At 33.2% G+C, this 26816-nt stretch overlaps 1 protein-coding gene across 2 annotated transcripts in view; it reads left to right on the top strand.

Annotated features, from left to right (window-relative positions):
- LOC148629036 (fibrocystin-L-like) overlaps positions 1–25793 on the top strand; it is a 50550-nt gene extending 24757 nt beyond the window's left edge. For both annotated transcript variants that reach the window (XM_088542816.1, XM_088542825.1), the window contains 26 exons: positions 4–1482; positions 1710–1859; positions 2873–3050; positions 3470–3626; positions 4237–4393; positions 5678–5757; positions 6001–6130; positions 6737–7105; positions 7330–8831; positions 9031–9196; positions 9821–10066; positions 12381–12650; positions 13053–13307; positions 13624–13767; positions 14481–14714; positions 14999–15709; positions 16244–16406; positions 16675–16907; positions 18951–19211; positions 19546–20094; positions 20288–20589; positions 20856–21230; positions 21824–22214; positions 22484–22665; positions 23637–23772; positions 24543–25793. In XM_088542816.1, coding sequence (XP_088398942.1) covers positions 4–1482; positions 1710–1859; positions 2873–3050; positions 3470–3626; positions 4237–4393; positions 5678–5757; positions 6001–6130; positions 6737–7105; positions 7330–8831; positions 9031–9196; positions 9821–10066; positions 12381–12650; positions 13053–13307; positions 13624–13767; positions 14481–14714; positions 14999–15709; positions 16244–16406; positions 16675–16907; positions 18951–19211; positions 19546–20094; positions 20288–20589; positions 20856–21230; positions 21824–22214; positions 22484–22665; positions 23637–23772; positions 24543–24673 — 8951 coding nt within the window. In that variant the 3' untranslated portion in view covers positions 24674–25793. The remainder of the gene's footprint in view (positions 1–3; positions 1483–1709; positions 1860–2872; positions 3051–3469; positions 3627–4236; positions 4394–5677; positions 5758–6000; positions 6131–6736; positions 7106–7329; positions 8832–9030; positions 9197–9820; positions 10067–12380; positions 12651–13052; positions 13308–13623; positions 13768–14480; positions 14715–14998; positions 15710–16243; positions 16407–16674; positions 16908–18950; positions 19212–19545; positions 20095–20287; positions 20590–20855; positions 21231–21823; positions 22215–22483; positions 22666–23636; positions 23773–24542) is intronic.
- The last annotated feature ends 1023 nt before the right edge of the window (positions 25794–26816 follow it).

The raw sequence follows: 26816 nt of genomic DNA, 5'->3' as shown, positions 1-26816 counted from the left end.
CAGGTGTATCTAATCCTGTTGATAACAGTGCCTGTCCAGGAACAACCAGTGGTATCTCTAGCTGTTCTCCCACTGTCTCACTGACTACTGGAAAGACCTTTAACTTTGCATTTGATACATGCCAAACACCTGGTGTGACATCCTTTGATAAGAGTCAAGGTACAGCAACAGATACTATCACTATTTCTGGATATGGATTTTCTACAACCAAATGTAACAATGAAGTAACCTTTGGTGATGCTACTTGTTCTGTAACAAGTGCAACAGACAGTTCACTACAATGCTCCATTGATCCAAGTAACTCGCCTGCTGTAGGCCTCATGCAGGATATCAATGTACGTGTCAATAACCGAGGAAATGCTATCATTGCTATCTCTGGCCAAGCTTCCCGAACATTTGTTTTGGTACCAGTTGTAACAGACATAAGCCCACAGTCGTCCTCAGTAAATGGTGGACTTGTTTTAACCATATCAGGTTCTGGTTACCAAGGCAACACATCCAGTGTATTTGTCACTGTAAATGGATTGGATTGCCCTGTTCAATCTGTATCATATACTGAGGTCACTTGCTTAACCCCTACTTCCAATGGTGGAATCAAAGCAGTAGAGGTTAAAGTTCGAGCTAATGGCAACTTGATTCCTGCAGTTTGTGATGTTGTCTGTCAAGTTGTTTACGAACCAAGTATCACACCAGCAGTAACTAGTATCAACCCAACAACCATTAATGGAACATCTGCTACAACTATCACAATTGATGGTTCAGGTTTTTCTGACCAGACAGCAAATACTGATGTAAAAATAGGTGGAGAGATCTGCACAGTAACTTCAGTGCAGGACAATGAGATTCAATGTACCATAACTAATGTTCCTGTAGGTACCCAGGATGTCACTGTTGTTATTTTAGACAAGGGAAAAGCAACAAATTCAATACAGGTCACCAGTTCAGCTTTTATTACCAGTGTATTGCCATCTACTGGCAGTACACATGGTGGCACTGAGTTAACTATTACTGGAAATGGTTTTGTTGATGGTTCTACTTCAGTAAGTGTTGATGGTACTTCCTGTGACTTGGTTGATGTCACCCTTTCACAGATTAGATGTACTACCAAGAGCCATGTTGCAGGATCTGTAGATGTTGTAGTAACATCTAGTGGTCAAACTTATTCTTCTGAAAGTTTTGAATATTCTGCTGGATCAACTCCGTCCATTACTGGTGTCACCCCTGCCATGGGGACAGAGGGTACATCTATCACCATTGCTGGATCAAACTTTGGTGCAACAAATCCTGATAACACAGTATCCATTGGCTCATCGTCATCATGTACTGTGACCTCAAGTTCAGCGACACAAATTGTGTGCACAGTAGGTGCTGGGTCCATTGGATCAGAAAATGTTGTTGTAGATGTTTCTGGTAAAGGATTGTCAAATACCAATCAACAATTCCAGTTTGATTTGACTGTGTCTGCTATTAATAAGAATACTGGTAAGATATAAATATTTTTGCTTTATTTTTATTATAAGAAATATAAGTTACTTTTTAGCCTATTGTAAAAGACTAACTATGATTTAATTGTGTATACTTAACAAATAATGCAACTTTTAAAAAATGGTTAAAGGAATTACACTTTTTCAAATAAACTATGCATGTATGTTTATATAACACATTTTTATCAAAGGAAGACTTACAATATTTGAATTATCTCCCTGTAGGAAGTGTATTTGGAGGCCAAAAAGTAACTATAACAGGGTCAGGATTTGACAGCACTACATCAGCAACTATTTGTGGTAACACCTGTGTGAAGGATGAGACAGCTAGCAATACAGCTTCACAATTTGTTTGTGTCATTCCAGCTGCATCAGGTATCTATCATTATCATATCTGCCAACTTTGGAAAATATCTATGGTTTTTTTATGCATGAAAAAGTCCTCAGCAACCAAGAAATCCATTTCAGGGGCCTTCAAATTTATGAAAGTGCTGTTTTCAGACAAAACAAATCTAATGAACCACTTACTTGAACCTTGAATGGTAAATTGTGGTCAATATTACTCTTTGAATATTTAAGTTTAGGATTCATCGCAGGGGGTAATCACCACAAACAGTGACAGTTGGCTGTTATGCATTCTTGGAAATCTTCATTGGTTGAGGTTTCTTAATTATTCTTATTATCAACCAATTTTACCTCTGCAGTTAGTCAATTATTGACAAAATTTCTATTTGACTTTCTTAAGTAACTGTCTTTGTAAGAATCGTGCAAAATCTGAAAAATGTGATACACCCCAAAAAAGGCTACATATTTTCATTTTTGTAATTAAGTTGTTTTATGGGTCTATACTATGAAATGTGTAACTATTCATTCAAATCCGCCTGCTCTAAGAAGATAATCAAAATTGAAAATCCAATAGATTCTATTGTATTTTAGTGCCATTTACAGAGTTATCTCCCATAATTTTGAAATTTAAAGTGCATTCTATATAATTTTTATCTCCTAAGAACACAGGTAATATGAAAAACTAAATGTTAATTTCTGTTTACAATGGCAATTCAAACAAAATATCAAAAATAAAAATATGTAGGCTTTTTACCCATGAATCACGTTTTGCATGATCCTCAGCTGGAGTGCTACTTAAATGATTCTGATTGTATATGAATTTCAAACATCAAACTTTATGGCTCTCTCTCTCCTAAAAGATTTACTAGTCAACACAATGGTATGATATTTTGAGGTAAAACTGTATAATGATCTTTTTTTTAATTAATTTTCTTAAAAGGAATATAAGACTGTACCTTCTGGTAAATACTACCAATATTTTATATCAATGGTAAATTAAGTTGACTTCTTTATATTATACAATGTATAAAATTGATTTTTAGGTACTGTCAGCGGCACACAGGTATGTGATGTGATGGTCACTGTAAATGGAGAATCAAGGACGTTGTCAGGAAGTTATACATATGACCAAAGCCTGACACCAACAATAACCAGTGTCAATCCTCCTAGAGGTGGCACAGGAGGAGGAGTTAACCTCACCATTGCTGGATCTGGGTTTGGGTAGGTGTATCAGTCATGATCTACAGAAATTATTTCCTTTATTGAAAGAATAGAAGAATAGATTCAAAAACATAAAAATGTGTTATAATTTTTTATTAGCAACTAAAGTAATGTTTTTTTTTATTTTTATTTAATATTTCAATTGTTCATGCAATTTGAAAAAAAAGAAAATCCCTTTCAGGATATTTTTTCTTTATAAAATTTTTTATGCCTAGTTTTCTTATGAATAATATTACTGAACTCGACATAATATTATTTATTTTATGTGGAACAAGTTAAACAAAAATTAACATATTTTCAGCTATAATAGAAGAAGAACAATTGTTTTTAAATCTCTTAATATGATGTTGATTAAAAAATGATTTATCATGAAAGATATACCAGTACTAACCATAATTGTCTGATGTATTTGTATATAGAAATGACAAAGCAGTAGTAGATGTGACCATTGCCGGTACAACATGTACAATATCAACAGTATCAGATACACAGATTGTCTGTGAAACTGGACAGCATACACCTTCTCAGAAAACATCTGTACGAGTAGAAGTAAATGGCAATGGTATAGCTGATCAGGTAATGATGGTTTTCATTTAACTTTTAATGTACTGCCACTCAACAAGTGGCATAGGTATACCTGAATTACCTTGTTCATCTGTTTGAACTTTGTCACATTTTTCTCAATCCCCAAGAGATGGATTGACTTCAAATTTGGTATGTGGCTCTACAAGATGGTACTTATGTTGTACCAGTAAGCCATTTTGGTTGCTATGCTATATCAACTTCCTGTATGAGTGGGAGTGTAACTAATTGTGCAGCTTAATATTTGTAATCTTGCGATATTTTACTATGGGAATCAATATGTATACTTGTAAAATCACCTCATGTAGTTTTGAGGTAGTTTCTCATTCTTTGTTTTTGATGGAACACTTGTTATTTGTTCTGTGTTTTGTAAGTATTGACCTTAGTATTAATTTATAACAATTTATGAGGTGAACTAATATATACAGTTATAAAGCCTATATTTTGTTACTTTTAATAAGATTTTTCAATTACTTGTAAAGGACAATGACAGAACATTCAGTAATCATGAGTATTATATACTATACATTGCAAGATAGTTTGGGGTCAATGGTTTTACCTTGATGGCTGTATTTAGTGTTTTTTTTGTTTGTTTTTTTTTCAGACCAACGCAGAGTTCTATTATGTAGATGTATGGTCTTCACCGTTTACCTGGGGAGGTGGTAATCCCCCTGAGGATGGTACTCTTGTTGTCATTCCAGCTGGCAATGTTATATTACTAGATCAGAATACTAATCGCCTCAAAATGGTTCTTATCAAAGGTAAACAAAAATTCTTTTAATTTTCTTTTAATTTTTTTACTATTAGTGAAAATTAAGTTAAATTAATGAGGTATTATATGGAGGGAAGTGAAGATAGATACTTTATAAAATACTATACATTTCCTTTATGTCTATATTTTACTACATGTACTTGATAATGTGCCAACATTGCATTATGATATGACTGAAAATATCTATTGACAAGAATTTTACAATTATATTAAATTAATTTGAAAATAATGGATAATTGTAGAGTATATACATTTGTATATGTGGCAAGCCAAAGTGGACAAAAATAAGTATTTTCTAATATTAAAAAATGTTTTTTTAATATTACAATTTCATTTTCTAATATTACAAATTAGATTTCTTATATCACAAAACACCTAAAAATCATTTTTTAATATTAAAAATTCAATTGTATTTCTAATATTAAAAAACGATTTTTTAATATTAGAAATTGATTTTCTAATATTAGAAAATGGATTTGTTGTATTCAATTACGATTTTTCAATATTAGAAAATCATTTTGTAATATTAAAAAATGTGACTGAGTTTGAATATTGCAAAGTGATTTTCTAATATTTACAAATTCATTTTCTAATATTACAGTTTCAATTTGTAATATTATAAAATGTGTGATGTTTTGTAATAATACTAAATCAGGAATTTGTAATATTAAAAAGCATGTTTTCTAATATTACAAAATAAGTGTCTTTTAATATTAAAAAATGAATTTTCAATATTACAAATTCATTTTCTAATATTACAAATTCATTTTCTAATATTACAAATTCATTTTCTAGTACTACAAATTAGATTTCTGATATCACAAAACACTTTCTTAATATTAAAAATTCTATTGAATTTCTAATATTAAAAAACAACTTCTTAATACATGTATTAGAAATTGATTTTCTAATATTAGAAAATGGATTTATCATATTCAATTACGATTTTTTAATATTAGAAAATCATTTTGTAATATTAAAAAATGTGACTGATTTTGCAATGTTGCAAAGTGATATTCTTATATTGCAAAGTGATTTTCTAATATTACAGTTTCAATTTGTAATATTAGGAAATGTGTGGTGTTTTATAATATTCCTAAATCAGGAATTTCTGATATTACAAAATGAATTTCTAATATTAAAAAAAAAAATTTAATATTAAAAAAATTTTGTAATATTAAAAATTCATTTTCTAATATTTCAAAATATTAATTTTTCTCCACTTTGGCATGCCATATGTACATGTATAATGGCAGTGTTTGCTAATTTTTAGGTGGAGAGTTGATATTTGATGAGAAAGATGTGGAGTTGTTTGCTGACAATATACTGATTGTTGAAGGAGGGAAACTACAGGTACTATATCTGTAATATGTACTTTTTAACTTAAAAGGAACAAGCAATAGATCACAATCAAAATATTATATCAGTTAAAATAGATTAGTTACAATGGAAAAATGTCCCTACTAATGTCTGAAAAAAAACTTATTTTAGACAGAAATATAACAAAATGAATTTCTTCAATACTAGATATAGCATAATCATTGTATCCATCTCAAAGAAATTGTTTTGTATAATGGCTTGATATTTGATTCACAGATAGGAACAGAGGATCAGCCATTCCAACACAAAGCTATCATTACTGGTACTGCCCATCTACGTACCAAAGAGCTACCTATCTATGGTACTAACTCCATAGGAGTCAGGGAAGGAATACTAGATCTTCATGGTAAAATATACAGGCTAAAATAATCACAATTATCTTTTTTGTCGATTGAAATGACAATGCACTTTTGAAAATCAGGTGAAAAATGAAATAACTGACTTTACATCACTTTGATTTGATTTGATTTTTTTTAAAATGATGTATGATACACATGTGCAGGTGAAAATAGAAAGAAACTGAATATTAAGTATATTCATACATTTAAATAGCAGTCTTTGTAAGAATCATGCAATATCGGTAATATGTGATACACATATAAAGGCTACACATTTTTATTTTTGTTATTAAGTTGTTTTATTGGTCTATATGATGAAATATATTCTCATTCATTCCAATCTGTCTGCTCTTAGGAGATAATTCACACTGAAAATTCAATAATTTCTATTGTGTTTCAATGTCATTTCCAGAGTTATCTCCCATAATTTTTAATTCTATAGTATATTCTTTAAATTTAATATCTCCAATGAATAGGGGTTATAAAAGCCACATGTTTATTTCTGTTTACTATAACATTTTAAAAAAAAATATAGGTAGGCCATGAATCACATTTTGCATGATTCTAAGCTGGAGTACTACTTAATATGTATCTGTTATGTTTGTTTCCTACAGGCCAGCCAGTTGATGTTGTTTGGACCAAATTGGAACAAACTGCTTCTGCTGGAAGTAACCAAATTGTTGTTCAAAGAGCAGTGGACTGGAAAATCAATGATGAAATTGTCATAGCAACAACTGGCCATAGACACACCCAAAGGGAAAATGAAGTAAGAATCATCCAGTCAATCAGTGGGGACAAGAAAACTATAACACTGACTGAGAACTTAGACTATGATCACCTCGGTGTGTCTGAAACCATTAGTGGTTATACCTTAGAGTACAGAGCTGAAGTTGGTCTACTAACACGTAATATTGTTCTCCGTGGAGAAAGGGATCGTCAGTGGACAGAAATCATTGAAGCATGTCCAGCTGGTTTTAATACAGGTAACCTGACCCATTAATTTTTTTTACATGGATAGATATACCAGTTTTTGAGTGTTTTTTTTTTTTTAATTTAGAGTTTTGTAAGATAATTACTTAAATTTTATGCATCTAGGTTAAAAATAAATTGATTTAATATACATGTAGATTAGATTTAAGAAAAGTTTATCAGTATGAGAAATGAAAACATTAAGTTCACATTTTATTTTTACCTGTTTTTTCCCCAGGTGAGTTTGCTACACAGACATGTTTCCAAGGCAGATTTGGTGAGGAGATTGGGAGTGACCAGTTTGGTATCCAGGTCATGCTTCACCCACCAGTACCTGACCAACACTTGGCTATCGGACGAGTTTCTTATGTCGAGTTTACCCATGCAGGTCAAGCTTTCCGCTTGGGAAGATATCCATTCCATTTCCATTTAGGAGGTAACATGAACTCTTCATACATCAAAGGGTGTGCTCTCCATGAAACATTTAACAGAGCTGTCAATATACATGGTACTTATGATGCTCTTGTTGAGAACAATGTAATTTATAATGTAATGGGTGGAGCCTTCTTCCTTGAAGATGGTATTGAAACAGGAAACACTATCCAGTACAATTTAGCTGTTTTTGTCAGAGAAAGTACCAGCTTGCTCAACGATGATGTTACTCCTGCCAGTTTCTGGGTGACCAATCCAAACAACTATATCCAGCATAATGCTGCCGCTGGGGGAAGCCATTTTGGTTTCTGGTACAGGATGCATGCACATCCTCAAGGACCTTCACGGACTAATAGTATCTGTCCACAGAAAGAAGTTATGGGATCATTTGCTAACAACACTGCTCATTCATTTGGATGGTTTGGTTTGTGGATATTTGAAACCTTTTTACCAAAGGCTGGTGGAGGTTGTGGATCAAATACTCCAGCCCCAGCGGTATTCAACAGCTTGTATGCTTGGAACTGTGACAAGGGAGCAGAGGCTGTTAATTCTGGTGCTCTACAGTTCCATGATTTCATTCTGGTTAACAACAGATTAGCTGGATATGAACAGAAACAGAGCCTAGAAGGTGAATACTACTCACAAAATGGTCCTTTAGTTAAGAATGGATTTATTGTTGGAAGATCACCTGCCCTTCATTCGTCAGTACAAGGTTGTACAAATGCTGGTGTAGTGATGCCTTATAAAAATGGATTCATGGTTGATGGCACTGAATTTGCTAATTTCAATGAGAATGGATGTGCAGCCTTTGCTTGGACATCTATAGCAGGGACCAGTGGATCTGATAATGGAGGATTTGAGTATCATACACAAAACCTTATCTTTACAAACGTTGGGTCTAACAATCGTGGAAAATTCCGATGGCAGTTTGAGGCCTTGGTACTGGACCGGGATGGTACATTAACAGGGACACCCAATACTACAGTGGTTCCTACTGCTGACATTAATCCTCCCTCCTGTACACATTTTGAGGCTTTCTCACATGGGGTACCAGCCAGTCAGTGTCCACCTGGTACCAGATTCCTTAGATTCTCAAATAATAACATCAAACCTACATCTATTGAATACAAAAACATGAATATGACAAATCAGTATGGATCATCTGTTTCTAACTGGCAGAAGAAAAGAATGACCCACCCAAAAGGTTGGATGATATTATTACCAGTAGGAGAAACCTATACACTGGAATTCGTAAATGCTGAACATATGACCAACATGAGCTTTGATGGATCTATGGGGCTGTTTAAAGTAAGTCTTTATTACCTTAGTTTACCTTACTTATGTAGACAGTTAGAAAAGGATACTATTTAGTAAAATTTAATTAGTTACACAATAGAAATTATCAGTATATGTTCATAGAATGATATTTCTGATACATTGTAGGACACAGAAGGGGTGCAGAATATTTGTATTTCTTTGAATTAATCACGGTCCTAATATTTTGTAGGAGGATGACTTTGTGATCTTCAGTATGAGGACAGTACAGAAACCAGATTGTGTTCTGATTGATAATGGAATCTGTGTCAATGAGACAATGACACCACTAGATGGCGCTGTAGATTACCATGGAGATTGGTCTTATGATGATTCCACAAAGAGAATCAGTTATGTTGGTATGTAATTTGAGATAGAGACATTATTTTGTTTTTGGGTTGTTACATGTAGTTTTAAAAATAGCAGTAATTAGTGAACTACCATTTGATTTTAATGGGGGAAGGGGCTACTATCAAATTTGATATGAAAAGGCAGTGTTGAAATTTTCAAGAAATAAAAAGCCAGGACAGGCCATAAGAGAAAAAATAAAAAGGCAGGGTCTAATGTATTATTCCCCCTATATTTTATTTCTTTTTATTCTAAAAAATTTTCTGTGCTTAGCATTGAAGAAAAAAAGGCAGGACCTAAATTTTCTCAAAATAAAAAGTAAAAAGGCTGGATAGAAAATTTCATCCCTCCTAAATAATGGTTGCTTCCTTCGAAACAGCAGCAAGTCCAAGAAATGTACATATACCTGAAATATTTCCAAATGATTTATGAATTAGCGGGAAAATTATCAAGGATATAATGCTTGCAGTTGTTAAGAATGTAGATATTCTTAACTTCAATACCATTAGGAATGGAAGGATTGGTTTATGTTCTATTTATACCTCAATGGCTGACAAATAATTATAAATGGCAATTATTAAGAATATTTTAGGTGAGATTTTAACAGGAATTGGATATCATTACTTTAATTGTAGTTTCCCTAAATGGGAGACCTGTATCTGGAAAAAGGAAGAAGAGATCTGCCTTTGCTGGTTCTGTCAATCTTAACATGAACTTCAGATCATACAAATGTTTCTATGAGAATTGTGTGGTACCTCCAGACCCAAGCACATTACCTCCACCAGACAAAAGGCCTGATGACTTTGTTCTCTGGTCCAATGCCAGCACATGGGGCAATGATACTCTTCCTCAGCAGGGTGACAGTGTAACCATAGAAAAAGGTAGGAATATATGTATATTTTTTGACAATTGTAATGAATTTTATAATACCCCAAGCATATGAAGTTTTGAGAAATATAAGTTTCAATCTGTCTGTTTGTTTGCTTGACATAAAATTCTTATGCAGTGTTAAAACAATGTTTGTGTATTTTCTCAGGAAATTCAGTTTTGAAAAGTTTATTTCTTGCTGGATTCTTATAAACTATTCATGCAGTTTGGTCAGGATCATAACTTTTTCTTTTGAAATAGGTAGTTAATATATGGCATTTTGGTGTTATGTGGTAAGCCATTGCATATTGCACCATTTTTGATGATTGTAGACCTTGATCTTTAATGTGAATGTCAGCGAATAAAATTTTTTAGGCATTTTTTTATTGAACCTTTTTTGTAGTTAAGCCTAGGCCATTGTTATTTTGTATATTGGTAAACCACGATAAGCCATTGTGCTGTGTGTCCTTTTTGATGACATTTGACCATGACTTTTTATGAAAAGGCAAATAGTCAAATATTTAAGCTTTTTTCTAGTCTTAAACCTAAGCCATTGATATTTTGTTTATAGATATATCATGATAATGTGTTACATACCACTTTGATGACCTTTAACACTAACTTTTTACATGAAGGTTAAATAATTTTGGCAATTTTTTTGGGGGGATTTAAAGCATCACCTTTAGAACAAGTTAAATCAGTTTGAGAAGACTGTAGTGTAAAATTGTTTAGATGTAGTCGTCATTACGAAAATACTCACTGTTTGTAAGTGAGGAGTGATGAAACCAGAAGTGAAAATGTTAAATACTATTTAGTTCATTGCCAACCTAACAATCTTGATATTGGAGTTCACCTCACTGTCCATGTGTTGTCTGTATTCATTACCCCTGATTTGGTTAAATGTTTTTATCTCAGGAAATCTCTCCCCAATAAAACAATCCCCCCCCCCAAAAAAAAAAGACGAAAAAATAGAAATGGTTCACTGTTGTCTACAATTAAATACCAGTCAGGTCATGCATCAGAGACATAAGTTTGATTTAGTTTTGTATTTCTATAACATTATCCCTTGGTTGAAGCACTCAAACATATAGGTGATTGTTATGTACCATTCCTTGGTTGAGGCACTCAAACATATAGGTGATTGTTACGTACAATTCCTTGGTTGAAGCACTCAAACATATAGGTGATTGTTATGTACCATTCCTTGGTTGAAGCACTCAAACATATAGGTGATTGTTATGTACCATTCCTTGGTTGAATCACTCAAACATATAGGTGATTTTTATGTACCATTCCTTGGTTGAAGCACTCAAACATATAGGTGATTGTTATGTACTATTAAACTTAATTTTCCATTTTAAAGGCTATCCCTAAAAAAATGTTAAAATAGTTCTATGGAAAATGAAAAGACAGGGGTCTGTTTTAGTGTGGTTAACAATTTTTCCCAGTTTTGTATTTGTTTTGCTGTGTCTTTTTTTTTTATTTTGTTTGTTGGTTTGGTTTTTTTTTTTTTTTTTTTGTAGTAAACATTTTTAGCTCACCTGGCCAAAGGCCAAGTGAGCTTATGCCATCACTTGCTGTCTGTTGTTGTCGTCGTCGTGGACAAATTTTAAAAAATCTTCTCCTCTGAAACTACTTGACTGACAGGTTTTAAACTTTGCATGATTGTTCCTTAGGGTGTTCTGCACAAAATGACTGTTGGGATTGTTGATTGATGAAAAAACATGGCCACCATTACTAAAAATAGAATATAGGGGTCAGATGGCAGTTTTTTGCAAATAACTCAAAAACCGTTGCCTTTAGCAAATTTCTGGCACGGGTAAAATTGTTAAGCATCATGAGAAGGACCCATGCTGAAATTTTCAAAATCATTCATTGACTATTGTAGGAGTTACGACCCTTGAAACAGTTTTTTGTTGTTGTTTTTTTTTTCACATGTACAGCTTTGAAAATCTTCTTCTCTGAAACCATTTAAGATCATTGAATGAAAATAAGCATAATAGTTCTTTAGTGTATTGTGCTCAAAATGACTGTTGTGATTTTTAATCCGTGAATAGATATGGCTGCCTATACTAAAAATGGAACTTAGGGGTCATAAGACAGGTTTTTGAAAAAAATTCAAAAATTGTTGCCTTTAGCAAAATTCTGGTTCAGGTCATGAAAATGCTATGAAAAGCATTTCTTGCATTTGACAATTTAGTTGATTTTAACTTAGCCTGTCTCATTCCTCAAGTTTTTCAAATAAGAAAATGGTTAACCAGGTGAGCGATTCAGGCTCTCTTGAGCATCTATTTTTTGTGATGTGATTTTTATCATTTAATATTTTAGATATTTGGAGAGTTGGAGACACGACCATTCCGCAATTGTCTGAATTGATTATATATGGAGTTTTGGAGCTTGATCAAGGAAATGGAACTGGTGGCTATCGAGACTTTGTGATTGATGTGACATACTTAGTTATCCTGGGTGGTAGACTGATCATTGGATGGGAGAAGGACCCATTTCTTGGAAATGCCCATATTTTACTCCAGGGACAGTGGTTCACTGATGAATACTTTCTGCCAGAAGATAATACTGCTATAGGATCTAAAGTGATAGGTTTGGAAGACAATTATTTGTATAAACTAAGCGTTACCATGCTCAGTATTGTGTCTGATTAAATGTTTTAATTTTTATATCTATATTTTTTTTTAAATTCTTCTGTAACTTTCATGCTGAATTTCATGTTAATTTGATTCTCTTTCTGGTTTACTGTGGTATACAAGGACTTGATTTCTTCATTGATATCATTGGTTGAAGTAAGTAAATATTGATGACCAGTCTCTGAGAATGGCAATAAATTACTTTTTAAAAAAATTTTATAAATCTGTCAAAATGCAGATGATTGTAAATTTAGACAATTTGCGTCTGAAGTCTTACAATTACTTAGTACAGTGTGCTCAAGAAGTTCCTAAATCATTACATTCTAGGTGTTGTACTTTAAAAATATTTGCTTGGCAGGTGTATATGGAGGACTTGATCTTCATGGTAAGGAAGTGGCCATTCCATGGACAACATTAAATAATACAGTTGAAGCAGGAGAGACATCTATTATTGTCAAACAGGAATTAGACTGGGCTGTAGATAATGAGATAGTCATTACACCAACAGGATACAAGGCATGGGAGACAGAAACTTTCAAGATTACAGCCATATCTGTTGGTAGCAATGTTACTACCATTACACTCAATGATACAGTCCAATTCAGACATTTAGGTAAGTCTACTTAAAATTTGTTTTTGTATGATATTTTTATATTTATGAAGTTCACTGAGTCTATCAGCATCATTTGAGCTGCAAGGATTGATAAATTATTGAAGGATAGTAAAGGTTGCAACCTTTTCTGGAATTATACAAGATGGTATCATTACAGATTTTGATGTGTCAATGAAAAATGGAAGTTGATACTTCTTTGTCATATAAGCTGGCTTAGTTTAGTTTTAAAGAAAAATACCAGACATATTAACACTAACCTGAATAATAGATAATATAATTTTATCAAGTTTGATAGTAGAGAGTTGTGTTTTTTTAGCGTATTCAGATGAAATAGTCTCGATCGAGGCGGAGGTTGGTCTACTGACCAGAAACATCAAAGTTGAGGGAGCTGACTATAATAGATTATACGAACAGTCATTTGGAGGTAGAATATTGGTGGGGGAGAGTTCCCATGGCAGAGGTCAGTTTCTTTTGCTCTTAGTTTTCCTTTGTTTTCTTTGTAAATCAAATAATGGAACCTAATGTTGTTATTTTTTTGTTTTTATAAAATATAGCAAGTACTCACTGGAGACTACTCAAAACATGTAGTAATTTGCAATGATGAAAGCGATAATATTTATAAACAGTAAGGAAAGAAAACAGTACACATTTTTTCTTAAAATGTGTCCTTCCCAAAACAGTTCAGGTCCCCCCCACCCCACAAACTAAGTTTGGGGTGTATTTATGAATCACCCCATCTGTCTGTTGGTCCATCTGTGCACATTTCTTGAAAGCACAACTCCTCCTAAACCACTCAAGAAAATTGAATGAAATTTTATAGGAAGGTTGGGCATCTTATGTAGATGTGCATGAAGGAATATTGTTACTGTGGGGAAACTCAAATGGGAGATAAATCAACTTAAGGGTTTACATGTTAAAACTCATTAAGCACAACTCCACCAATAACTATTCAAGGGATTTTGATGATATTTCATTGGAAAGCTGGGGTTCATGTGTAGAAAGACATGATGGTATATTAAAACTGTCAGGAGACTGCAAAGGAAGAAAGTTAAATGTTCTGGTTATATATTTAACTTCATATTTGAAGCTGAGGTATTCTCTTTGTGAGCTTGCTCACAGTATTTCATGTTTTAGGCTTTAGTTTGTTTTATTTTAAACCCAATCTGTTTTCAGGTTATGCCAGAATATCCAATGTAGAATTTTACCATATGGGACAAGAAGGTTATATTGACACCTATGACCCTAGATATGCTGTTGCCTTTATGGATTCAGGACCAGTCACACCTCTGAAGCCATCATACGTAAAGAACAATGCTTTCCATCATGGATTCTCTCCTGCTATTGGAGTTTACAATGCACAGAATATGCCAATAGAAAACAATGTTATCCATCATTGTGTTTATTTTAGTAAGTCTTAAATGTCCAAAAAACACATTAGCAGTGAATTTCAAATTTTAAAGTTGGAATATTAATATGACATCAATACCAATATTACTGTAAAATTCTGTGATTTGATATATAACAAAAGATAACTTCTATTTCATAATGAATAACATAGTACATTTAGATGTAGAAACAGAATTAAGATTAAAAGGGTTACAACTTCACTTCATGTTTTGAAAAAAAAAGTTTGTACCAATTGTTTCAAAATATACATTTACAGTTTGTACAATAAACTTAAATTTTTGCAGGTATTCAAACAAATTCTGACAATACACAGATAAAAAACAACTTGGTGACATTAATGGTGTGGGAAGGAGCATATCAAGATCGTTTTGAACCATTGAATGTCAGATATAATGGGGCTATCTCAGCGTTAGAGGCTACTAACTTAGTATTGGTAGGGAACCGAGTGTCTGGATCAGAGAGATTGGCCTATGCTGTTCCTCTCATTCCATGTAGTACATTACAATCTGACTGGTACTCTAATAATGTGGCTAGGTCATCATTGATTGGAGTAGGTACCCTCCCTACTGACCCAGTGACACACTCATGTAACAGAATATCAGGATTTACTGCTGTCAAGTGTTCTGATTTTGGTATCTACTACCAAAATTCAGATTCTGTCATCATAGAAGATGTTGTTGTGGCTGACAATCAGATGGGCATTTTTCCTATGGTTGTAACACCTGCATCATTGGGTCATGCATATGCTGATAAAACTATCACCCTTAAAAACTCCAAGGTCATTGGTACTACATCATCTTTTGATTGTTCTTCTGATAGAGTGGACGGTGCTGATGACAACATAGCACTTTCAGGCAACTCTAGGTCATTTGATAATAGTAGAAGAACTGGGGTTGCCTTTGGTACTTTTGGTTCAGGATCAAACAATGCTCCAATCAAACCATTTGCTGGTATCATGAGTTATCAGGCCATCAAAGGATTGACCATTTTAGAAGGTAAAAATTTTAACTTGATCTTGAAAACAATTTTTTTTACTTCAAATGACCTCAAGTGAAACAATTACAGTAAAGAGGTTTCTGAAATTAAAATTTGGAAAAGGAGGAAGTGAAGAAATCCTTTTATTAACTATTAAATGAAACTTAGCAGCATAAGTTAGTGGATTTGACTTCTCGGCAACATTCATTGAAATTTATTTATTGCCGATGAAGTGTTATTTTGGCAGGTATAAAATTGACCAATTTTGAGGCAAAAAGGAATACGAACAATTTCGATTTTGAAATTTTGGTGGATGCACTGAGTACTGAAGACCAAAGTACATATTTTGCAATAGGTAATTTTGCGTTTTAGACAGACTGCTAAAATTTGCCAAAGTTAGCACCCCACAAAAGTTACTAGTTATACCGTATGTGTTTTGTTGTTATTTGTTAGCTACAGAAGGTACAAATTAATCCTAACATGTCTCAGAACCAATGCACTCAAATTGGTCATGTTAACATAACCATGTTATCATGGGATTTATTGCATTACAGATGTGACCTTCAGTGACTTTGCTGCCCCCTGTTCTGTCTCAGACTACGCCATAGCTACCAATGCAAAAAATGATGATGGAATCCATCCTATAGAATCTTCAAGACTTACATTCAACAATGTGGACAAAACCCATAGAATTCTTATACATCGACCTAATGTAGGGTAGGTTGTTTACAATGCATCTTTCTTTTAGAAATTTATTATAGAATTGTAAATGGCATTTTTTTTTTTAGATACTGAAGTATTTTTTAAATTAGAATAAGTTTTTGAGTTCCAGTTAATTTCATAGATATGAAAAAAAAGTTTGTAACAGTATTTGTACTTCATGTTCCTTTGATTTTTTTTTTAGAAAGATGAACTCTGCTGATTGCTTATATCGTTGGATTTTAATTTGAGAGCTATTCACGAGATTCAATTCATTTTCTTTCAGAAAAATTAATTCAGCTGACTGTGTAGACATGGATTGTGATGGTTTAAAGAAAGCTTTCCTGAAAGATTTAGATGGTTCATTGTTAGGTAGTCCAGGGGCTGTTATACCTCAGTCAGAGTGGGAGTGGGGTGGTGACCCTAGGAGAGGTCTAGGTGACTACAGAGTTCCTAAGACCATGCAAACACAGATAGATGGAACTAGGATCCCGATGAGTACATTAGCTCCATACAAAGGTATCTTCATACTAAGATTCCAATGAGTAAAATTTTCCTAAAATATATGCATGTACATTCTTCAGGTCTGAATTAATCTAATTTCCTTAATGGTATTTGCCTTATGCGCCAGCATTAATGTGAGAAAATTAGAACTTCATAGTAGTATACTCTACTTCAGACTAATAAGATCCTGGCATCCTTTTCACAAAAATTCGTAAGAGTAAAATTAATCCTTAGTTATGACATCTTAATTCTTTGATCTATTATGATGTCATAATTTAGGACTATTTCTTTGTGAAAATGACAACTGACTATCATAATCTCCATGGCACCCCTACCTGCTAACCTTTGGAACACTTCATATGGAAGATTCTCCCCATTTGACGATATCTCATGTGAAATATTTGGGAGATTCTCCCCATTTGACAATATCTCATGTGAAATATGTGGGATATTTTTATCTGAAAGCAAATATTTGATGTAAAATTTCAATTATGAAAATATTTTTCTATGAAAATAAAGTAATTTTAACCAAAGAGCTACCACAACTGACATTTTAGGTTTTTGATTCTTCAGGATCAAAATACTTCATGTCAGAAACTTACCTACTATTTCTGAACACTACTCAAAGTATAGTCCTAATGTAATTTCTTTTATATCTTTTTAAAAGAGTAAAATACGTTTCAGGCTACCATTCAGTTACATGATATTATATCATTTCTGCAAATACAAGATCTTCAACTGTTCATCAATATTTAAGAGTTAAATAACAACATAACCTGTGGTAAAACAATGATAAAATGGACCTTCTGCGATTTATTTCGATTCTATTATGACTAGTTTCTTCATATTTTTGAATAGACACAGCCAAAGTGTTTGCACAAATATTGGTCATGTGACTTTATCACTTTTTTACCATGGCTGTGGTCTAAAGAGTTTAAAGCACATCGTATTAGAATTTATAATTAATATACAGAAAGTGAAGACAGAAATCTTAACGAAGTAAAATTAGCAGGAAAATTCAAATTAGTACATGTGAAAGTGTCTACCTTGGGAAATCCTATGTTTATTTAGGAATATATTATCTTAAACTGATATTGGTTTTATTGTTTATGATACATACTCTGTTCATGTATATAAAAAAATCAACTTTTGGTCAGTTTAAAAAAAAATTGAAAAAGGTAAAATTAACAAACTTTAAAAATATGTATGCTTGGATATTATTGAACTAATGACCTATAGTCTATTTCTCTAAAATCATAAGTATATATTAACATTCAGTTTATACATATTAGAAAAAAACAATTCTTTAAAAAAATGGAAAATGTGAATTTATTATTACAGTATTATTTCAAATCATATAAAGTAAAATTCAGTTCATGCTACAATTTTTGCAGTTTAGGTGGGAAGACATAATAGTATTGTTTTTGCCTTCGTCATCTGTCTGTCTGTCACTTTTCTTAGTGCAACCTTTTAAAAACTACTGCACTAATTTTCATGAAACTTTGTTGGTAGTTTAGGATGTGATATGTAGTTTTGTATAATACCAGGAATTTATGATTAACTGAACTTTGAGGGAGATATACCCCTTTGAACTTTTGAATTGGGGGAGAGATACATTTTTGGCCGGGTTACACTAATGTCAGTCGGACGGGCAGGCTATTTCTGTAACATTTTTCTAAGGAACTATAAATTACAGCCACTAGATATCTGGTACACAACATCGATATTGGGCCCAAATATTTGGATGTGATTTTTGATCAGCTTCACTTCTGGTTCCTGTTTACCGACTTACGAAATTTTTTAAAACATTTTTCTCAGCAACTATAAATCACAGTCACTAGATATTTAGTATGACACTTCAGTATTGGGTCCCATATTGTGGGATGCAATATCAGGTCTGTCATACTTGTACTTCATATTTACCAACTTGGTGTATTTTACGGCAACCTGGCCATTTCTGTTTTAAACCTATATTAGTAGACAAAAATAAACTTTAATTTTAAAAACAGTATAGTGTGTTATCAGATCAGTAATTTTTAATTGTAATTTTTTTCTTAGGTGTTATTAGAGACAAAGGGTGCGTCTATCAGAGCTCTTGGCAGGCCTATGAATGTCATCGTTTTGATTATGAAATGCTGATCATAGAAAGTATGGATTCTGACACAGAGACTAGAAGGTTATCCCCTGTTGCTATTTTGGGACATGATGAGGATGATGATGGTGTTCTTGACCTTATCAATGGACCACAAGATCATGGATGGTGTTCAGGCTACACCTGCCGTAAACGTTTATCTACCTTCCAAGCCATTGTGGCAACAGGTTGGTTTGTGTTTTCTTCTTTCAATTCAGATATTTATTTTTTAGAAAACAAGTATAATAGCTAAAATGAAAAAATTGTTTAAAAAGTGTAAAAAAATTTATGTTACATATAAATGAAAATATCTATATCTGTGGGCCATTAATGGACTGTTAAAACGATATTTAAGTATTGATTCTCAATAGCATTAGAAAATACAATATATATGTAATTATAGTTTACATAATTTTAGTTTTTTCTATTTAATACTTGAAATTAATGAATGGCTGTCAAAAACAGTTAGAAATAATTAGATCCTTGAATTATTTGATATTTGAAAATATAACTGTCTTACAGGTAGGGACTACCTAATCCACTTCACAAGTACAACCCCACAGAAGTTGCGATATATGTTACTGAACTCTGATAACACCCAGGCAGTTGGTTTAGCAGTATGGTATTCTCAGCCCTACAGATTGGATGTTTACTACCAAGACAATCATGTCATGCCTGTTAATGGTAGATGGAAGAGTGATGCTTACATTTTAGATCCTCCTCCAGTTGGTCAGCCTGATGCCTATAAACCTAACGTTACTACTGATGCTGCTGGTACTAACTACTTTGACAGAGATACTGGTATCCTTTATCTCATTGTCAAGGGACCAGAACCTGTTAATGTCAAGACTGTTGAACAAGTTATCATTAACTTCCAGTATCCTGCTCTTACTGTTGATGCATTCTATGGAGAGAAAATTGTAGAATACTTGGCTGCATTCTTTGACCTTCCACCTGAAAAGGTGCGAGTTGTTGATATTGTCAGTGCTCAGCAGTCGAGTGGCCGTAGAAAGAAGAGATCAACTGGCTACGATCAGATTATCATTGAAGTCAGCGATACCCCATCATCCAGTAAGTGCTTTTTGCTAGGTTCATCTTTTTCAATAGCCACCAGTTTTTGACCTTTGACAGTTCTTTAATTCATGAAAGTTCATGCCTACTCATTGTTCCATTAATTTTTATCACCTGTTAAAAAGACATTAATCTTTATTCTTAAGTGAAATGTGAAAATAACTGATACCTGGTATTATTTTTTAATTTTTAGCCTATAGTGGCAATGCAAACACTCCTCTGACTAAGGATCAAATAGAGAAAGTGTACGCTCAGGCAGTTGCTGAAGGCCAGTTAGGAAACTTCAGTTTGATCTTAAATGGTACTGTACTGGGTATATCTGTAGCTGAGCCCACCATAGATCCATCCAGTCCAGAGTGGGGTGAGATTACAACCTCAGATGGATACCGTGTACTAGTTCAGGTCGATCACATTGGGTTTAATACCAAGATTACACCCTTGCATGAAGGAACTGCTTTCAAAGTTCAGCCAAAGATTAATGCTTTTGATGTTGTGGTTAGTATCTTTTCTGTCTGTAATCATGATGTAGATATTTATATGAATAATTTATGCAACTTGGATTTAATTTTATGATACTAACTGAAAATAAATGTAACTTCTGACATGAGAAAATTTAAACAATGACATTAAAGAAGTCATTGAAATTGCTACATAGTAAATTTAATTAAAAAATCTTACTCGTAAAGGCATTTTTTTTAAAATCATGTAAAACTTTATTGATTGAACTTTTTTCTTAATTGAACTAAATACATAATTTTTAGGGCAACAGAGTGAATGACCTTGGTACTACAGCTTATCCATGGTATGTAACAGCTACTATCAGGGCTGGTACAGGTAATCCTTCTGCTCAGCTGATAGGCAACACCACCATACAGTTTGTAAATGGATGGGCAAACTTCACTAATCTTGGTATTGACTATTTTGGAACTGGTTACATCATTGATTTCAATATTACCTCCCCTGATGAAGGTGAGAATGTGACCTTGGCCTCTGACCCTATGGACATACCATCTCGACCAATCACAGCAGCTACTGTCTCATCTACATCAGAGGTGTATGAATCCACTTTCATGTCTGTTGGATTAGAGCTCCGAGATGATGTTACAGGGGAGACAATCAGTGACATAACATGGAGGGTATGTAGGCTTTCCATCAATTGTATGGTCTATAGTTTTATCCACCAAGTTTGTCCTGCCATAGAAAAATACTATTAATCAAAGGCAGGATTTTTTTCTGAATATTTGAGGAAAGGTGTTTGCACACTCATTTTTTATCCATTTGCTTTTCCAGGTCATCTTTTAATAAGATCCCCATATCAATATTTATTTATTGTAGTAGTTAAATCACTTTTTTGTTTATTTAATTTAATATAAACTCAAGAGTTGTTATATCCCTACGCCGAAGAATAGAGGGATATACTGTTTTACCCTTGTCCATGTTTCTGTGTGTCTGTGTTTTTGAGTCCATGTTTCCGTGTCTTTTTTTTGTCACAATTTGATATTTTAACACATACTTCCTGTAGGTACACCATATGGTAGGATTAATATTCAGAAAAATTCTTCAAGAACTTCCTGTTTACTAAGGACTTTGTTTTTTTTTCTCTCGTATATCCTGTTTGAAAGTAGTATCACTTATGATTTCTTGTTTGATATGCAATTTCATTTTTTTTTTATTGAGTAATTGATAGTAGAGGAAAAGATGCAATTGTAAAAATTTATTTTCTTTTCAGGGTCATACCTGGAATGTAGCAGCAGAAGTGGGCATGCCAGCCCTATATAATGGTACTTTAGAAGGTGTTGTATTGTCTACTTTTGACAGTGCCACTAGTCAAGCTAACTTCTATTCCCTCAACTTGACCAGGCTTGGTATGACAGTCATTAAGTTCCATGTGACCAGCAATCCAGCTGATTATGATTTCTACGTAGAACATTTGGTTCCTGTCCGTGGTTCCCAACACATGGGTATGACTGTGGAGGAAACAACTGATATTGTTATGAGGATCAATGCTGATTACAACACTGTTATTGGATCCATGGAGAAACATGCTGCAGCCATGTTTGGAAACTGGTTTGCTAATGTGTTTCCAAGTCTTAGAATTGACAATGCTGTCACAAGCCAAGGCAAGTCATTATATATATTTACATTACGACTTGTTTTCAATTTGTGCAAAAAATTGCAATATTTGTTTATTTTCTTGCTTGTACTTAGATAAAACAAATATTTTATAAGCACTTAGTTTGTCACATAGGAAACAAAACCTCTTTAAAACATGGCATATTGAGAGTTGTAAAGAGAGGATAAAATTTTGTTTAATGTGTTGAATTTCTAAAGACTTTTAGTAGTAAACTGCATTGGAAGTAATATTCAGTTGTGCAATTATATTTTACAGGAAGTATAATGGTAACATTGACTGTATCAGGAAGTAACACTAATGTTAACTCCTCACTGTACTCCACCTGCACACTGATATCCAATGGACAGTCCTTCACATTTAATGGACATTCCCTATCTCTGTCCACATACATGATGTATAATGGCAGTGCCTTCTATGGTGTGTCCTGCAATGTCTCGGTGAGTTCTTATTGATAGACATTTATTTGGGTATTTGGCCTGTTCCACTAAAGCATACTAGGTACAGGGAGAAGGCACTTTTTCAATTTATACATGGGTGTAAGTCAAAAACTTTTGGCAATATTTGAATGAAAGATGTACATTTAGCTTCTAACGAAGGGTCCTCTGTCAAATAAGTGCCTTTTAATTATTAATGAAACAGCTCTTTGAGTATCCAGGTCATTAGCCTTAGATTTCTAAATATTCAGATAGAAATAAAGCAGCTAAACAATGTAATTTTGATTTTCACTTTTTTAAAATGTTGTTTAAGAGTAATCAAGGGAACCACGGTTATAGCGGTAATTAAAAGATGTAATCCAGGGACAAAGACCAGACATGGAAAACAGACATACACAACAAAGAACATAGAGTAACTAAAATCATACATACAAAGTAACAAATGAGCAACTTGGACTCCACTAAAAACTGGAAGCATGGACCAGGTGCACTGGTAGGGTAAGAGTCATCTGCTTTTCTAGAAACACTTGCTAAGTTGCTCATAAAAAGTCAAGTCCAGGGTAGAAGAAAGAGGAAAGGAAAACTATGACACTTTTGTAGGGATAACTTCAATCTTGTAGCAACATAACCCTGCTCCAGAAGCCTATTTGTTAGAATTCTAGCGCGATGCAAAAAGTCTGCAGTCTTGGCAAGCTCTGGCATAACGTATGAGTTGTGATATGAACACTCCATACACCGGTGCTGAAGGGATGTTGCCACAGATGAAAGGAAAGTTGACAATTTTGAATGAAAAGTCATCATGCTTGTCGTAAAGTTTGGTCAGTAGTTTTCCTTTACCATCGATTTCTAAGTGTAGGTCAAGATATGAGGCTGACTTCACAGTAAAAAATGATTCTCTATTGTTATATCAACCTCAACAGGTACTTTTTGTGTAATTGGGTTGTTAAAATCAGTATCTTTCTTTGTTATTTCAGCCTAGCAGTGATGATTCCAGCAGCTCAAACATTGCTATTATCGTAGCAGCAGTATGTTGTGCTATCTGTGTTTTGGTTGTAGTTGTTATTATGGTTCTCTGGAAGTGTAAAGTCTATCCCAAGACTAAAACTCATGGTAAGAAATTGTACTGTACTTTCAAGTATAAGTAGCCCAGAAAGGTTGATATTATGTAACTTCATCTTTACAATGATTCTTAAGTGTCAGTCTCTGTAAGAATCAGGCAGTGGGTGAATCATGGTAAAACCCACCTTTTGAAAAATAATTTGACTATTTGCACCATTAAAATCAAGCAAAGATTAAGATTTTCATATCATGATTTTCCATATCATGTTGGTAAATGGAGTAATAAATTCATTGAAAAACACTGAAAATGAACATGTCAAGAGCAGACAACTCTGTCAAAAACTTCATTTTCTCATTTTCTAACATTCTATTAAAAAATTTCTGAGCAAATTCAGTAATGCAGAGATCAAATAATGGTCTTTTCAATTCCTGGAGTTAAATTATATTGCAGATTGGTGAGGTGTTTACATTATTTTCCTGATTTTTTCCATTTAACCTGATTCGTTCAAAAACTTGCACTTGATTATTCATGTCATTACATTCCTCAGATGAGATTTTGTTTAATACAAGTCTGATAGAACTTATGGAATTGCAGAAAATAAGTATACAGTTTGGACTGTAACGTTTGTTTGGTTAAAAAGATTTTTGCACATCCAGGTTCAAAATAATTTCAACGCTGATATGAAGAGATTTCTAAAGGATTATGGTATAGAAATATTTATTTTGTTTATTTCTGGTTTCATTTACGCAGGTTTCACTTAAAGATTACAAATATTTTTAAAGAACAAATTGTTAGATTTTTTTTTTTTTTTTTTTTTCAGATGAGTATGGAACCAAATACCTTGGTAAAGCAGACATTGAAGAGATCTTGTTTAGAGAGAAGTCTTTCATGAGCATAACAAATGCACCTGTTGCTACCAACATGAAACCAAATTTCCCAAATAAGTACTAAATTCAAACAGACATGTGATAAACATACATGTGTTACTGAAGTGCTCTTGTCATCCTTAAATTTATGTTTTACTTAATCATGAAGTTAACCTTTTTTCATAGATTTATATTTGTACAATAAAAAAAAGTGTTAAACTGTTTATATGTTTGTCATTAATTTTTTTTTTTTTTTTTAGTTTAATACAAAATTTCTATTAATGCAGCCCTTATTTAAATCCGTCCATTTTTGCTTATTTATGATTTTCTAGATTAAATATTGCTTAAATTTTTTAGTACAGTTTATGTTCTAAAATATTTTTTTAATTACTTATTCTTTTCTTATGAATAATTATGAGAATTATTAACTACTGCAATTTAAAATTCCAGCAATATGTTCATTGATTTGTATGAATAAGTATATTTCAGGTGTTTTCATAATGATTAACATAATATATTTTTTTACATGTATTATAATGATAAAATATTTTGCTACCTCACTATCAATTACAATCTTAAGGAGGTAGACCTATGGTTAGGGACACAAGTCATACAAATCATTGAAACATTTGTATTCAGCATTTTACATCAATCTCTAGTAAGCTTCAAAGTAATTTGAACTGATTTCATTTGGTTTCAAATGAAAGCCTGATAGGCTTTGGTGAAATTGGATATGATGCAAACATATCACTGATTTCAAGCATTATGCTCCTAACCCTGTGTCTGCCCCCCTCAAATTGCCTCATATCAGAAAAAAAACACTGCCTTTTATCAATTTTCATATTAAGGGCATTTTACTAGCATTTCTGTTTTGCACAGGTAATGTCTTTTTTATTTTGAATGTTGGATACAGCTTTATATTTTATTGAGAAGGAAATGTTATTTTGTATGCTTCTTTATGTTTTTTGGCAGGGATGCAGTATCAATAGATTCATACATGTAGTTTATTTCTTGTAAACTCAGTTATCTTATTGTTTATTTATTGAAGTAACAAAATATTTTAGATCTGAACCTGTGATATGATGTTATTTCTTTTTATCATTTTTTATATAAAAAAGAATTAATCTGTTATTCAATATTTCATATGTTCAGCTGTGATAGACTGTACATCCTTGTTGACTTTTACAATAAAGCATAAAATTCTTTTCACTTGCTATTTCTAAGTTTCAAATGATAACTCATAATAACAATTATAAAAAGGTTTGTTCTTTTTATCATCGATGTCCATTCTGCTGCCTGTGCTGCTGTGTAATTTGACATATTTATGAGCAACACTACCATTGTTACTAGAAAAGTTGAGGATGCTTACCCTACATGTGCACGTAGTCCATGCTTCCTATTTTTAGTGGTCAGGATCACTCATTTACTTTGAATGTGCTATTATAGTGCTCCTTTTTTTCTGTGGGTCTATTTTCATTGTATAGTCCTTATCCTTGGATTACCATTCCAATCTAGGTTCCCTTGCTAGAGTTATTATCATATGGTTGAATTAAATGGGATATGAATTACGTCCAGTGGGATGTTCTGCACTTTAAATCACCAATTCCATTGGCAGTGCCTGAATTTTATATACTTAAATTTATACTTAAATGTTGTTTAAACTCTTTAGCTACACAGATATCTTGTAAAGTTATTGTTTATTTACAGTTAAAACCAAAATATAATCAAGAAAACAGGCGAAACAATATTACAAGATGATAGTGATTGACACACACAAAAACAAACAAGAACAAAGGAAGAACAATTAATAGAACTTATATATACTATGGAACATGTAAAAATTGGGTGAGCCCCGTGCAGGTCCGGGTGTTAAAAGAATAGGCCGGGGGCTTGGGCCTCTGCCCACAGAGCAACTGGGATGTGTGCCCCAGGTGTTGGAATGGGGTACCCCTGGTGTGTTACATGCTGGGGTTGTCAGGCTATAATACGGAAAACCTGACCGCAAACCATAGTGGTGCACCGTGTTGGGAAAGATGCCACGTTCCTCGCACGTTAAAGAACCCTACTGTGGTATTCTCCCGGAGTAGGAACCATAGGGCTCCGCCACAGGAGGCTAAATTGCCCGACCCTACCCACCTCTCCCTATTTCCAGTGGCAATAAAAAATTTGTTGACCCCTTTGTCCTTGTGTCCCATCCCCTTTTCATTTCATCATCATTTCATGTTCAT

The sequence above is a fragment of the Perna viridis genome, chromosome 1, assembly GCF_037379345.1.
Source record: "Perna viridis isolate PV_CMFRI_1.1 ecotype Kerala chromosome 1, ASM3737934v1, whole genome shotgun sequence".
NCBI lineage: Eukaryota > Metazoa > Mollusca > Bivalvia > Mytilida > Mytilidae > Perna > Perna viridis.
Note: the sequence above shows the minus strand (reverse complement) of the source record. Positions and strands in the feature narration are given on the sequence as shown.